The 16,024-nt window shown below is 33.0% G+C and overlaps 1 protein-coding gene across 3 annotated transcripts in view; it reads left to right on the top strand.

The window, feature by feature from the left end:
- The window catches only part of LOC143246544 (glycylpeptide N-tetradecanoyltransferase 2-like), a 50,942-nt gene extending 34,918 nt beyond the window's left edge, over positions 1–16,024 (top strand). For 2 of the 3 annotated variants that reach the window (XM_076493433.1, XM_076493434.1), the window contains 3 exons: positions 5,090–5,254; positions 9,030–9,167; positions 9,549–16,024. In XM_076493433.1, coding sequence (XP_076349548.1) covers positions 5,090–5,254; positions 9,030–9,167; positions 9,549–9,569 — 324 coding nt within the window. In that variant the 3' untranslated portion in view covers positions 9,570–16,024. The remainder of the gene's footprint in view (positions 1–5,089; positions 5,255–9,029; positions 9,168–9,548) is intronic. The other variant, XM_076493435.1, reaches the window with a different exon arrangement.

A 16,024-nucleotide genomic window follows, 5' to 3' on the forward strand; every position in this document is an offset into this window, starting at 1 on the left:
GGTTTGTGTGAGAAGACATCAATGTTACTGTAGAAATAAAGACAGTTAAGGTTTGTATTCATTCTCAAATTGAGCCTTTCTCAGTTTCCATGTCTGGAAAGTTCCTGAAAAATGGATGAAGTACTTGGAAATTTCATTGAATTTTGAAAAAACCAACTTACAGTTTATTGTTCTTGAGTTAAAATGTTTTAAGCATATATGCACATTAATTGTTATGTATTTATGAGTTCTTCAGAAGTCAGCCTAGCTACCTGTGCAATGGCCAATACATATCAATGAGTAGTGGAACAACGTCATGTTCTGAGATCACTCAGAATAGGAAACTAAAGCTTGAATCTTAAAAGGAAGTTTTATGCAACATGTCACCAAAGAATCACCTACCCGAAGAAAAAAACATTGAATTTGAAACCATTCAGTCTGTAAAAAATACATGTAGATTTTATTTTTAACAAGCAGTAGCTAAACGTTGGACTAGAATGGATCTTGCACAATGTGTTTAGATTGTACAGAGATAATTGAAAGTGTTGTGTCAATAGTTTTGACATAAGAAACAAAAGAAGAGAGTGAACTAGCAGTAATTGCTGAAGGATTTAAATAACAGATAATATCCAGAGAAGAAACATGCACTAGTAATACAGACTTTTTGTCACATTTGTGTAAAGTTTTAAAACCTACCATGCTCCAGGGGAACTATTTTACTGATTTTTAGTAGTAGTAATCAGGGGTTCGATTCCCCTTGGTGGGCTCAGCAGATAGTCCAATGTAGCTTTGCTATAAGAAAACATACATGCACACACTTTTTAATAGTAGTATGGAGAGTTAAGCCAGTTGTTTTGAGATGTAAATAAAATTCATCAATCTCATGGTGCATGAATTATGGAAATAAGAAGGCTGTGCCTTATGAAGCCTTCATATCGTTTGATCAAAATATTTGTAATCTCAATGAATCACTAATGTGTGTTACTCTTGACATTTCTAATTTACATTCTGCTGCTACACACTGCTCAGTGAGGCTTATTCTTTTGTGTTATAACTGTATAAAAGACTTATTCCTAGAACATTCCTTACTAGTTACACTGTTGAGCAACACTTGTTCTCACAATTTTAAGAATATTATACTATTGAATGATATTTTGCTATTTTTTTTTTTGCTACACATGTATAGTGAATATAATTTCCATTCTGCCATGATAAGCATCTCTTACACCTTCCTACACATCACTTGTGACATACCTTCCATTTCATGTTTTCCTATTCTTTACTCTTCCCATAATGTCATTGGTATCATGAGGACCTTTTCTCACCACCTCCGTAGTCTAGGTGTGTCATTCCTTTTCTTGGTTGATTGTATTCTATTAGCTCTTTCTCAGGTGGTGTCCTGTTGTTAGATCTAAGTCCTTTCTTATGCTCACTCTATATTTGGTACTTCTGGGTGTATTATTAGCCAACTTCAGCCTTCTTTTTGCCTGTGAGCTATATTTATCTGAACATCAAGTTTTGTGCTTCTTTGCCGATGAGAGAGGTTCATTTGGTTTGGGGGATTTTGGGTCTTTTGGATCCCCTCATTCATTTGGAGCATGAGCACATGTGCCTCCTCCAGTAGACTTTGCTGATCAAAAGAATTCTATCTTGAGTTCCATTGTTCTTTTCTTTTTCCTTTTCTTTTTCTTTTTAACCTCTCATCTCTTTGAGGAATTGCAATTGTATCATGCCCATACTACTTCCAGCATTCCCATACCAACTCCAAAACAAGATCTATCTCTTCACTGATGCTTCCTTTTGATTGAGTCACATTTCTGGACAAGAATATGACTTCTGGCATTTGGATGCAGGACGAGTGTTCAATCCACATTAGTGTGCTTGAAATTCTTGCTGATCCTTGGACATTTTCACATTCCTGTCCACACTGATGGATTACTTGGTTATGATCCATCCAGAACACACCCATTCTAGGACTTTATTTTTGGGCATTGGACCTACTCTTCTGAGTCCATTTACATCTGGTTTGTCTTGTTGCCTGTCATTTACTGGGAGCTATGAACTTGAAGGTGGACTGTCTCTTTCAGTCAGTCTACATTTTACCAATGGAGTGGTTTCTATACCACTGGGTCTTTCATTGCATTTTCTCTTGGTTGGACATATCTCTTAGAGACACCTCTGCCACCCTTATAAACTCCAGGCTTCTTCTTTTCTGGTCCCCTGTTCCTTATCCTTTGGCTCTCAGCCAGGCCTTGTCTCACCTCTTAGGTCCTTATCTTGATATGTGATTCACCATGTTGGGTCTTATTGTTGGCTCTTGTTTGATCAACTCACACTTGGTTCCCCCCAATATCCCTTCTCTGTTCCCTCGTTGTTATATGCCCGTTTCTTCGTAGAGGGATATTTTCTCTCTCTCTTCCCATGTGGGTTTTCTCTGGTCCATTATCTGTCAGGCTTGACTCCTTGATCATGTGGCATTCCTCTTGTCACATTCCTGTAGCTCTTCTATGTTTTTCTCCAACAGTAGTGACAAACTTTTTTTTTTATTGGTCGATCTGCCACTCTATTTCTGGCCATCATATTGTGTACCACCTTTCTGCATTTTAACCTGACCATGTGCCATATGTCCATGGTTTGTCAGTCTCCACCTGTGCTGGTTATTGGGTGGCTTTGTTCATGGAAATTTGCTTTCCTGGATACTACAGGGGATATACTCAAATCCTGTGTGTGACCCACCTGTTGTCTACAGTTTTGCACACACTCGTGCCTCATTTGAGCCATTGGCCTCTTGCTTTTTGTACTGTCTTTCTTTCTTTCTTTCCAGGCTTGTTTTCTCCTTCTCACTTACATTTACTAATATTTGAATGTCTATACTATGGATGCTTCTCACACCCTCTTCCACCAAATTTATTTCCTCTACCTAACCAATCTTATCTACCTAAGACTTCTACCATATGGTAGGGAAACCATATTTGCTTTTCTATCTCCCTTCCTTCCATATTTCACCTGTTTGATCATTAGGATTTAGATAAGCTCCTGTGTCATGTTTAAGTTGCTCATTGGTGTTCGTCGATGACCTCTCCCTTTCTGGGTCCCAGCCATAATTTGTCTCTACCCTAGGGTCCCTCTTATTCTCCTTCTACCTTTATTGGACGGATCAGTTTACTTCTCTAGATGTAGATGCTTTACAGACTATTTCACATTTCTTTGTAATTGATTCATCATCTTTCTGCTTTTATTGCTTCTCATCTTCACTGGTCCAAGTAGGCATGTGTACAACTTTCCACATATTCATCTCTCATTATCTACATCATTTGGCTGTTCTTCTTCTGCTGGATTTTGGCTTCTGCAAGTTCTCATTCCTCACTCACTCCACTGTCTTTGAAAAGAATACATGCAAATTCTTTCTCAGAGTCCATTTTTAATTTCATAGGATCCCACTAAGTGGCTGGTGTCACCTCCCAGTATTTAGTTACTCAAGATCTGCATTGAGTCAGGATAACAGAAAGGTTTCATGATATCTTTTGTGGCTTTACCAGTGCCTACTGTGAGATGGGGTGTTATGCAAGTCCACTTGGAGTGTCCTTGTTGAAAACATATTTATTCAGTTCTCCTGATACATACTGCATATATTCCATGGACTATCATGAAAAGTCCAGCATCAGGGAAGTGTTTCTCTCACTTCTTTGGCCTACACTGTCTGCAGTAAAAAGTCTTTTTGAGTCTCCCAAGTATGAAATCTCTGTCCCCTTCTTCTCTTCAGATGGGAGCTTGAGAGACCCTTATCACTTATCAGTTTCTAACTGATGAGTTAGTCTATCATGAAGAATCCCAATATGTTGGACTTGGCAGGATATGCCAAGAAGTGGGGTTGCAGTGATGCTGTCAGTGTAATGCAGGTCAACCTTCAGAAATTATGATACATAGTTATTGTGTTGACCTCCAGCAGTGAGAGTCAGTTCAGTAAAGTTGAGATGAGCATACACTGCATGGTCTGAACATGCCCCAACTACACTACACCTGTTCACTTTCTGACTACTTGTGTGTAAGCACTCAGGCAGTCATGTTCTTGTTCTGTTTGTCTTTGCAACATAAAGCTTATTTGCCTCTTTCTCTCCTACTTCATGGGTGAAGAATACACCATGATTGAGATAAAATGCAGCCTTCCACAGGTGTGGTAGACTTATGGAGTCATTACCATCAGGGGTTACATTCATGGGCTTCCCTTCAAGTTCTTTCTGAAGGGACAATGCTAGGATCCAGGTTTTGATACCTGCAGTGGGCAGGGCACAGATATCCTGTTGTGCAGCTTTATGCTTAATTGCACACAAGCAAGTAATCTTTCTGAAGGGAGCTCATTTTAATAACACTTTGCACCAGTCCATCCATCACTTTAACATGGAATTCTAGAACTTTTACATGTGGAAGTGAGTTACCATCTCAGAAGTTTACATTTTCCTTACCTGAAAATGTATTTCTGATAGACACTCCCACCCATCCTCCCTATTTTCCATCTTGCCTCGTTAAAGAGTGAAGTTACCTTGAATGCAAGCTTATAAGGGGAATAACTGTGCATGGAGGTTTAGTAACCCTCCTATTGGTAGATAGCTTGTGTCACATAGAGACACCATCACTCACCAACACTGTGTGTATTAAAACTTGAAATTGTAGCAGACAGACTTCACAGGCAGATAGGCAAGGGATGTTTTGTCTCAAGACTGGACACTTAGATTTTTATGCAATGAAATATTCTTCCAAAAACATGAAGGATGGTTAATCTTTAAGCTTGTAGTGGCTTCAGTTTCTGTTAATGTAATCTAATTTCCCAACATTAGAGTATTAATAAAATTTGGCTTATAGGATATTTTTAAATTGACGGCTAACCTAATGTGGTGACATTTCAGTTTTGTAACATCATTTGAAAATAAACTGAAGAATGGTGATTTTAAATTAGTAAGTTAACCTCAATGTTTCATTGTACTTGTTGCAAACATTCTTATTTCAGTTTATTGTTATAAAGTTTAGCATGTACATTTTGACTACTTGATATAAACTAGGTAGTCAGTAATAAAATTATTCTGAGATGTATCAAAATGATAATTCTGTACAGAAAAATGGGAAAATAACTGATTTTGCCAGCTTCTACTGCCTGCCTTCAACGGTCATGCACCATCCTGCCTACAACAGTTTGAAAGCTGCCTATTCTTTCTACAATGTCAGCAAGACTGGCAGCATATGTGAACTACTTCATGATGTTTTGGTTGTAGCAAAAAATGTAAGTAATGTAAAAATAATAGCTCTCCAATAGCAATACATAAACTAGCCTGTGTTCATCTAGTTTAATGTGTATTGTAAGAAAATAACTTGTTAAACTACGAAATTAATAAATAAAATAAGTTTAAACATTTGTTCTAGAATATATTTGTTGTTTTTAGGGAGTAAGTTAAACAGTGCACTGTATGATAGTTATTTTTATTTTTAACATAACCAATACCTTCAGTCGTAAGAAAACTGTAACATGTAATCGTACCACACATATGCATCACCCGAATTCATATTTTAGACCATTTTAACAGCTGGTTTTTGATGCCTTATCATTCCTGTGGTGTGTGAAAATAGGTAAAGTACCCCTACTCAGCTTTGTAATTCATGCTGGTATCTAAATTAAGCATCTTTTGAGGAGCATAGTTTAAAATTTGTTATTTTGTGGTGGTGGTGGTGGTGGGATAGATAGAAATATTTTCTGAGCCTCTTTGTTGAATTTCTCTTACTGAGTGCCAAAGAAGATAGTATGATTATGTTGAACAGAGACAGGGCTCACACAGGTTACTAAAATTCTGTAAAATCATGGAGTTTTACAGACAAATATTTCAGTACCAAAAATCCTGTATAATTGATGTTTTATGTCATCAGGCCCTTGGAAGCCTAACTCCATGGGTTCCATGCTACCCATTTCTATAGACAACAAGCAGTACCATTATGGTTCGAGTCAGTTCTGGAAAAGAGGATTTCCAGAAAGTGGGAAATGTTCTGACTTAAAAACACTGACTAGTGACAGACTTTGAAATATGCATCTCCGTGTGCAAGGAAACAGGTGTCGTTACTGTTGTTGGAATGATTTTGTTGGGATAAAATAAGTTCAAGATTTGTTTTGCAGAAATCCGAAATAATAAAATTGTTTCTAGGATAATGATCATGGACATCTAAGAAGTTTCTTAATCACATCTTTATCAGAAGCACTTCAAAAATAACTAACAAAGTATCTAATCGAATGTTTACATTAGTTATTTCCTAAAACTTGTTAGTAAAAACAAGAAAAGAGAGAAATATGAATAGAAACATTATGATAAAGTGAGTGTCATAAACTACACTACTGTGCATGAAATCTCTGTATATATTTAATAGTGAAAAGTTTGCCTGTCTGTTTTACTCTATCTCCTGAACTGCTAATCAGTGAAATAAAAAATGGGTGTCAGTGTGGTTCTTTTCAAGAATACATTACAGGAAAAATTATTCATTTTTTACAGTTCAAATTGATCTCAACATTTGACCTATCAGTCGTCTGTGCTGGTCAGTCAATCTGAAAAAACAAAACTTATTAGAAACAAAAATTCTTTTTGCAAAGGAATTTCATGAACAAAATAGTACTTCCTCCATTGACTGAATAAAAAGAAATATTTCAAGATAGCAGCATAAATGGAAAAAATATGTAAAGATAGGAATGTGTTAGAGTATGTATATCCATTATTATTCAGTTTTCTTTCATATGTATGTATTTTCTTCTTTCATGTCACCATTATATACATGCAAATAAGTTGGTTTAAATTGAATATTTCCTTTTTGACAGTTTTTATAAAAATTATAACTATCACAAAAAGTACTCACTTTGGAAGTGGTTTTTCTTGCACACAGTAAAATGACAAGGAATGGAAACATTCAGCAGGAAATTTCCCTGTGGCTGTGTGATAAATCTGAGCACTATTGTGCTGGGTGTTATTCTCACTGAAATAACATATGGAATGAAATAATATAGTTGTAAATGGCCCTCTAGACAATCAAATTGCACATACAGTCTAATCCAACACATTTTATATTTATTATTTTTAGAATAGTTGTTGTCATAGAATTATTTCAACAAGCATCAGTTCGAAGTTAAGTATTTTTTAATTCAAGATCATCTTCATACAAGTATCTGATTAGATCACCTGTTATTTACACATGGCCAAGCGTGTTAAGGCATTCGACTCGTAATCCGAAGGTCGCGGGTTCGAATCCCGGTCGCACCAAACATGCTTGCCCTTTCAGCCATGGTGGCATTATAATGTTACGGTCAATCCCACTATTCGTTGGTAAAAGAGTAGTCCAAGAGTTGGCAGTGAGTGGTGATGACTAGCTGCTTTCCCTCTACTTTTACACTACTAAATTGGGGATGGCTAGCGCAGATAGCCCTCGTGTAGCTTTGTGCGAAATTCAAAACAAACAAACAAATTCCTTTTTTTTATTTTAGATTTATACTTAGAAGAATTCTTGAAATGCTTCATAATCTATTCACAACCATACCTTGTTATAACTAACATACAGGATCACACTCTTCACAACATATAAAATTATCCATAACAGTTCTGTTTTTAATATTGTTTAAACATAGGTATGTATTATCATACAAAACCTTACAGTCTAAACACCACATTGAAATATAAAGATTTTTATCGATCCACAAGCATTCTAGTACCTTTAAGTTTTGTTTAGGTAAAATTGCAGCAGTAATTGAGAAAACCTTTTCAAAATAATGGAGCACAATTGTATTAGAAAATTACGAGATATACAATTGTTAATGCATGAACAATATGAAGTAGTTTTGCTAACAATATAGGATTATGAATCTTTGCTTTGATGGCTTCTTGTGTCATGTTCCATATTCAGCAACTAATCAGTTGTTGTCATACTTACTAATATTAATATCCACAACCAAGCAGTGCTTTATAGTTCACAATTAACAACCTTATTTAAACCAACTGATGGTTGTAAAATTCACTATATTTGTCAGCATGGTTTTGTGACATCTTCAGGAATGTAAAAAGCATTAGAAACCTTTAAAATGTTGAAACAAAACAATTTATGTTAAATAAGGATGGAGGGTTAGAAAATCAGAAAGTATGTAGGTGGCAGGTTTTTTGTTTTTTTTTTAACTACAAACTACTATCACATGACTGGCTTTTTTATTTATGTAGTACATAGTAACTGTTCTTCATGCTCCTAAAGATAATGTGAAACCATACTGAAATATGTGAAGTGACTTTTACAACTGTTGTTCATATGTGGATTTTAATATTTTAAATATATTCACAAGTTTGTTTTTAATTTTAACCTTTTAATACAATATTGACAAGTTGAATTAATATGGCCATTAAGTATTATGTGATTTAGGTTTGTACACTGAGGGAGGTTTTAGCTCCAATTAAAGTTTAATATTTGGGAGAAAGACACAAGGTTTTATTGTTTGTTATTAAACTTAGAGGACTAATGAATAATTTTATTAGTACTTTGTTCAGTAACAAAGTCATTTAGAATTTGTTTTGATCATTTAATGGATTGTTTCATATCTTTTTTTATTGCTTGAGTGAAGTTTTTTTTTATAGCTCAGGTGTTACATTTATTGATGACATTTTTTTTTTGTTCAACAATTATTACTGCATTTTTATTAAACAGTTATTTAATTTTGGTGGAGTTTTCTTTCTGTTGAAGTTAGTAAATTAGGTCCTTTAAAATAACATTTTGGTCCTGGTATTTTTTTCTGTTAGTCTGTTTGAATTATGCATAGAGTTAACTAAATTTTTTTGTTAATGTAGAGTAAGACATTGTCAAATCCAAATGTGGCTTTAAGTAATTATTGAACTTTGAGAAAACTTGTTTTAAGTATTTGTTCTTAAATTATAGAAATATAATTATTTTAAAGAAATTAAATATAAGGTATATATTTCTGTTGTGTTTATTTAGTTCTGTAAGGGTATTATGAAAGTTTTAATATATTTTTTTTTTATATTTTTCAGTCTGGATTTGATGTTTTTAATGCCTTAGATCTCATGGACAACAAAGAATTTCTTGAAAAACTTAAGTTTGGAATTGGAGATGGAAATTTGCAATATTATTTGTATAACTGGCGTTGTCAACCTATGACTCCAAACAAGGTACAATATTCTGTGATAACTGAAATTTCACAATAGCTGTTTCTAATATTCATTGTATATTATTACTATCTTTCTATACATGTTTATTTTTTACAATGCTAGAAATGTAGTTTTATTAATACCTGTGGTGGGAAGAACACAGGTAGCCCATTATATAGCTTATTTACAAAAAACAGTTGTAATTAAATATAATTCAGTGGTTAATTATTTCTATTAACGTATTCATATTTTGAAATTCATAAATTTTGTTAAAGGCTGTTATTGCAAATGCAAACATTATTTGTTTCCCACTGCTTCACACAGTAATAACCATGTGTTTAAATTCATTCCAATAGTCAATTATTTTTTTTTTATTTTTTTTTTTGTGATTTTATTTCTTAGATTGGTCTAGTCCTACAGTGAAGCAAAGAAGGGAACCTTACACAGAAATATTGTTTACTGGAACGTTTATTTTCCCTGCCACCAGGAAATTATACTCTTTCCCCCTCAATCATTATAATTAAGCATCATGTTTTGTGCCTTTTTAATGAAGATGGATGTTATATGAAATGAATATTTCTGATTTTTATGAACTTCAGTGAAGTTGTCTAAACAGTTATGCTGATTGGTATATGTCAACAACATTATTTAAAAAAGATAGTAGTAGTAACAGTGATAATCTTAACAAGTTGTACAAATTATTTGATTTTTTTTAATGTTGGTATTTGCCCTCATAAAAATAATAGAGTTTATGGTAAATGTTTATCACGTAAGAGTAAGAATCATACTGAGGATTTGATTAATGTAATGAATGATATTATGGATATTCTTAAATAAATAGTACTAGTTAACCTGTATGAAATTATAGTATCTAAATAGCATAAGTAAATCAGCTGATGAAACTTCAGAACATTTTTTTGTTTATCTCCACATAAATATACAAATTTTTTATTTAGTTGAATTTGAATTTTTCTCTCTAGGTATATAAATTTAAGTTCTTAATTTTAAACTTATATGTGTACAGATGTCAGTATATGTTGTTATTTTTTGTGTGTGTATATATATGTATAAAAAATATGCTTTGGATTTGTTTAAAGTCTGTCGTATCACATAGTAAAAGTATTTCAATTCTGAAAATCTTTCAGCCATCTTTTATAAATCTTTGTAAATTTAATACTCTTGACAGAAAACGTAATAAATAAGCAAAATAATTAAATCAATATGCTATAATAATGGAATCAATATATGTAGACGTAATACTGTGCTCGAGTTAGATGAAATGAATTCTGTACCTTTTCTGGTATAAGAAAGGTTGCAATAGGATCTATATTACCAAACCCTTTTATTTTTGACTTGATGTATAAATTAGAATTCCATTGGTCCAGAATCAGGTATATTCTTCTTAGTTTGGTTGAGATGTGAATATTTTTATGTCGAAACATGCAGCTGCAATTTGACTGCCATATTTTAATACCGTAAGTGTTTTGAATAATTATTGGTTCATCACAAAGCAGTTGCTACTTTAATTTATGCTATAAAAGGCCAATAGGTATCTTTATAATTTCTGTGATGTCATTTTGGACAATTTTGTCTTCTATAAAGAACAAAGAACGTGATGTAGCTCATTTATTGAATTACCCAAGTTGTCTAGTTTTTGTTGTTTTCTTAGGTTTGATTTATTTAAATGTTTTTTGAACAAAAAAAAAGGGAGAGAAAGAGAGAGAGATAAGAATATAAAAAAAGAAGTCTTACGAGATTTCATCTAGTAGTGAGCAAGTGGGTGAGGTTGAACTTGAATAAACAAATGGGCAAAACTATCATATGACACACTATTGAACTTATTATAAACTAAAATAAATTATTAACTATTGTGACCAAATGTATATTTTGTGTGAAAACACGTTTTTAGTTCTTCACTATTTTGGTTCTCTAAAAGTATAATGTACCTGAAAGGTTTAAAGGCCATTTTAGTCTTCACTTATTCTCAGCTCATTCAAAATGCTAGTTGTACACAGTCTAAAAGCAAGTAATTCATCTGTGATGAGTTACACAATTTATTAGCAGTTTGTGTCTGACTTGGTCTTGGGTCACTTGTAAGAAACACCTGTGCAGATTTTGATGTATACTGTTGGGGTTACAAGGTAATTAACTTGTTGAGTATTAGTGCCATACAAAGCCCCCTTTACCTTCAACTTAAAATGATAATCTAATATCAATAAGTGTTCCATCTAAAGCTTTTTACTGAGCAGTTTGTTTACACAAGTCTTACAAATGAATAATATTTAAAAATCCCAGTCACAAAAAAACCAATTGCTCTTGGCATCACACCAAAGAAAGTGCTGATTGGTAGAAATAAACTACTTGACTCTACTGTTACAGAATATTTTTTCAGATTTGAAATTCATCAAGTACAGTGAGCAAAAAAATTGTATGACCACAATATTTTCCCAAATATATCTTGTGCCAAGAAGATACACACATAGAAGCACTTAACAAAATATATATAACCACAATGTGAATAACATAAACAAAAATTGCATTTTCGACAAACTTAACAGTTAATCTTCTTACCAGTCCATAACATCAGCATTCCATTCTTGAAACCAACTGTTAGTTGCCTTGGAAGAATGTATAGATGCATTGTCTTGCTGAAATATGAACCCAGTCCCATAATGCGGTTGCACAAACAGTAACAGGTATTCGGATAACGTATAAATGTAGTCCTCAGAATTCTGGTTCCCCTCCAGAAACACCAACTTGCTCTTTCCAACAAATGAAAATGAACCCTAATATCATAACAGATTTTCGTATCTTGCCGCCCCTTTTCGATACCAATATGTCTGAGAGCCATTCGGCCCATCTAAGTTCCATTTTTTCTCTTCTGAAAAGATATCCGACTTCTGTTTGTCTCCCAAACCGACGTTCTTGGTTGCATATTCCAACTGCTTCAACATGTGACTTTTGGAGAAGGGGGGGGGTACTGTCTCGTTTGACGTAGTTCAATTCTGAAGGATTTGCTGGATTCTTCTAACCGAAACATCAACATTCACATTGTCTTTGATATGCCTGGTCGTATATTTCCCTGAGGATGCTTCCTTGATGATGCGCCTCTTGAATCTTCTGCTGACCTCTGGCCTTCCAGATCTTTTCTTTGTCCCATAGGATTTCATATCACTCAAAACACATTAATAACACCAGGAGATCAATTTAATTAGCTAGCAATCTTAATGTTATTCATTCCTGTGCTTTTATTTTACCTATCTTATCTTCCGTCAGTTTTTTACCTCTAGGCATTGCTAGACCTCCCTAAAAAGCAAATTACAGCATAAATTAAGATAGAATAAGCAACAAATAAAGCATATTTAATGAGGAAAATCAGATCAAACATAAAAATACAGCACCATACTTGAATTGACTTTATACTTTTTTCACTTATTCTATGTATGAGGGTGGAAATTAATGAATGATGTATATGGTAGGAAATTTATTTTGGCGACAAAAAGAAGTGTCGAAATTTTATTGGCTACAATCTTAATTTCTCAACATCTAATTGGTAAATATAGCGATTTACAACGTGACTTTATACTTTTTTTGCGGACTGTATGATTAAAGATATGGCTGTATATAACAGTAATGTTTAAGAGGCTTCAGTGTTCCCATCTTCACCAGAATGAATATCACACACATTGTCTAATCTAATTTAATTGTGACCTTTCAGGTCACTTGTCCTTCTCATTACTCTTCCATTTCATCACTTACGGTTAATATGGATTATTTTATTCTAGCATGACTCTAAAGGTACCCGTGTTGTGTGTATGTGTTACTTAAAACAGTCTCCTTTCTATAGTTATGTTTCTGGCAAGGTATTTTACAAATTTCACGTATGATTATATTTTTCCAATCATGAGAAAAAACTATTGGATTACAATTACATAATCTGGTGCCTCCAAACCGTTTTACGGATCTGACATTTTTTTTCCTAAATTTGTGTCAGTTTTTAGCAAATAGATGAGGATCTTAATGTCTTTTCTTATATTAGACTTATGTGGTATTTTCACTTTTAGATATGTACATTTTTAATAGGAAGACCTTCCTTAATATGAGAAGTATATACTGTTTAACATCAAATTAATTTATGAGTCAGCTATGGCCTCATGCTTACCATACTGGGTTATACATCCAAGGGCTCGGGGTTTGAACAAAACCATCCTTAGTGGGAAGAAGGTTAAACATCTTGGGGTCAAGAGTGAGTTATAAAAGTAAAAGTCATATCTGCGATTCAGAGAAGTAGTTTAAAATCAGAGACATCTGGTAAAACTACCACCTATGTGAGTTTACATATATCTGAAACAAACCATAACCCTTTTACGGCACGTCTTAAATGTATTTGTCAAAATGGCTGCCACGTGTATTCTACATGAAGGTCTATATTACATTCATGCAATTAATTTAAGAAACTGACAATCTATAAATTTGGTTTAATGAGTTAGTTTTCAGTTGAGAAATATAACTCTTGTTATAATTCTAGAAACAAATGCTTGTTTTCCCAAAAAACATTGGAAAAGTGTATTTTGTGTGTGTGAAGATGTCTGTTATTGTTATGGCTGTACATTACTTCATAATTGAATTTTCCCTATTTAATATATTTCTAAGGTTTTGAATTCTGTCAAAAGGTTATGAAACACTTTTGTTTTATTTAAACTTTGCAGGTGATTTTTTACCTGAAGATCACACACGTTTCTTTTTTTGTTTTTTTTTGTACTTCTACCACTTGTGCTATTTTCAGTTGACAGTTTTGTGGTCACAGGCCTTTAGATTAAAAAATAAAGAGAGAGAGAACCTTTTTTCCAATTTTAAATTAATTAATTTTAACTAAGCAACTTTTTTTTACTGTAAACTAAGACTAAAATATTTTCAGCCGTGGTTTTTATAAAGTTTCTGCACTTTGTGTATCTACAGTAATAAGTTTGTGTTAAAATAATGATGGGTTCTATAACTTTTTTACATACATATAAATGTATGACTGACAAAAGCAATGAAATTTTATAAACAGTGGAGGTGGACACATTACCAGTTGTACAAACAATGAATAGTTGTGTAACACTTGCACATTTAGAGAAGTATATATGCAGATGTTTCTCACGTTCTTCTTCGGTCGTGCATTCATTTGCTTTACACATAAAGCACTTTTGAGAATATTAAGTATGACGGGAAGTACACGACTCTTAATGAAAGTGTTGCGTAACAATAGAACAATAAAAGACAATTCATTTCTTCAAGTATTAATCACATTAATATCATTAGAGTATTGTAGTATATCAGACCATAGCATTAGAAAGTAATGAAATAGTACAGTTCCCTGGAAATCTACAGTGCTGAAAGTATTGTGAAGGTTTTTTAGAAGTTTATCACAGTGTGAAAGATTTTATCGGTTTAAGTTTTGGATATATTTAACTTGATACACCATGTTTCAAGGAACGAAGTTAATAGTAAATATTTAATATTTTGTAACTGCATCTTAATAACTGTGTGTGAGATAAAAAATATCTTCCTATTCAAATTTTACCATTTTTATGGGTCACAGTTTTGTTGTAATAAAATTCCTTTGTAGTTGGATGACATATCAAACCTGTTGGAGGAGCAAATCATTCTATAAATAGCCACATCCACTGAAAGTCTAGGTTTTTCTCTTGCTAATTTATCAAATGTATGTTGTAATTTCATAATCCTGAAATAATGCTAAATTATTAATAAAAAGACATCTTTAGAAAGCCTTTAGTACAATGGGTAGAGTATATATTCTCTGAAAGTCTGCTTGTATTTTCAAAGAATTATATCACCAGTACAAAAACTTGATTTAGTGTTTGTGTTCACCAAATTAAATATTGGACATTCTGCTCAGGTAATCTATTGTGGAGCTCTCTACTGATGCAATCTCTCTCTGTCTCTCTTTCATCAAAGTTATTTGTGATAAATTACTAAATATTACTTTTGTATGTAATTAATATTATACTAATGATGTGGCTGAATGTAGAGAGAATACATATCATTCTATACTATACTGGTTTTAACAACTTGTTTTGTCTTTCATAAAGTATGAAAATTAAACTAGTGTACTCATTATAAGTGACAAAGAATTAAAAATAGATAATTGTAATTTTCATTTCAGATAAATGACGTAAGAGAAATGTTAGTTTTGGATGTCATTCTGCTTAATGGCATATCTTACCTCTTTCTTGTAATATTATACTATTGTATCTATAAAGGCCTGAAATTAACCTACTTTCTCAAGCTATGTTGACACTTAAAGAAATTATTTTTAACCAGAGTCCATGTGCAATTGATTCATTTTGTTTGGCTTTCAATGTGGATAAATAGAATAGGAATTATGTTAGCAAGATTCATGTTAATACAAAATATGGTATAACTGTGCAATTTGTTGTCCTAGTGGGTAAACTCAGGAAATGCATGTTTTGAGAAAATAGAACTTGAAGCTTCCTACTTTAGTAATGACATGATCTTGTTAAACTGGGTCACAGCTATGGTACAAGTAGGAATCATTTACACTATTTGAGATCCTAATGTAAGTTAGCATATATCCATGTGGTTAATGTGAACTTGATTTAAGGTGTTTCTAGTCTACTTGGCCAAAAACATCTTATGTGGATAGTTGTGTAATAATGTTTCAGATTGGAAATAATTTCAGCATATTACATAAGCATTATTTATTGTTAATAAAAGAAATTTTGTCATATGAAAATTGTCCAGATCTAATTTTCTGTGTGTGCATTTTCATTTAATGTTGTTGGCAAAATAAAAAATGGTGGAATGTACTATTTGGTTAATAAAATTACTGTCCCACTGACTAGGGATAATAC

This window comes from Tachypleus tridentatus, chromosome 3, assembly GCF_004210375.1.
Source record: "Tachypleus tridentatus isolate NWPU-2018 chromosome 3, ASM421037v1, whole genome shotgun sequence".
Taxonomy (NCBI): Eukaryota; Metazoa; Arthropoda; class Merostomata; order Xiphosura; family Limulidae; genus Tachypleus; species Tachypleus tridentatus.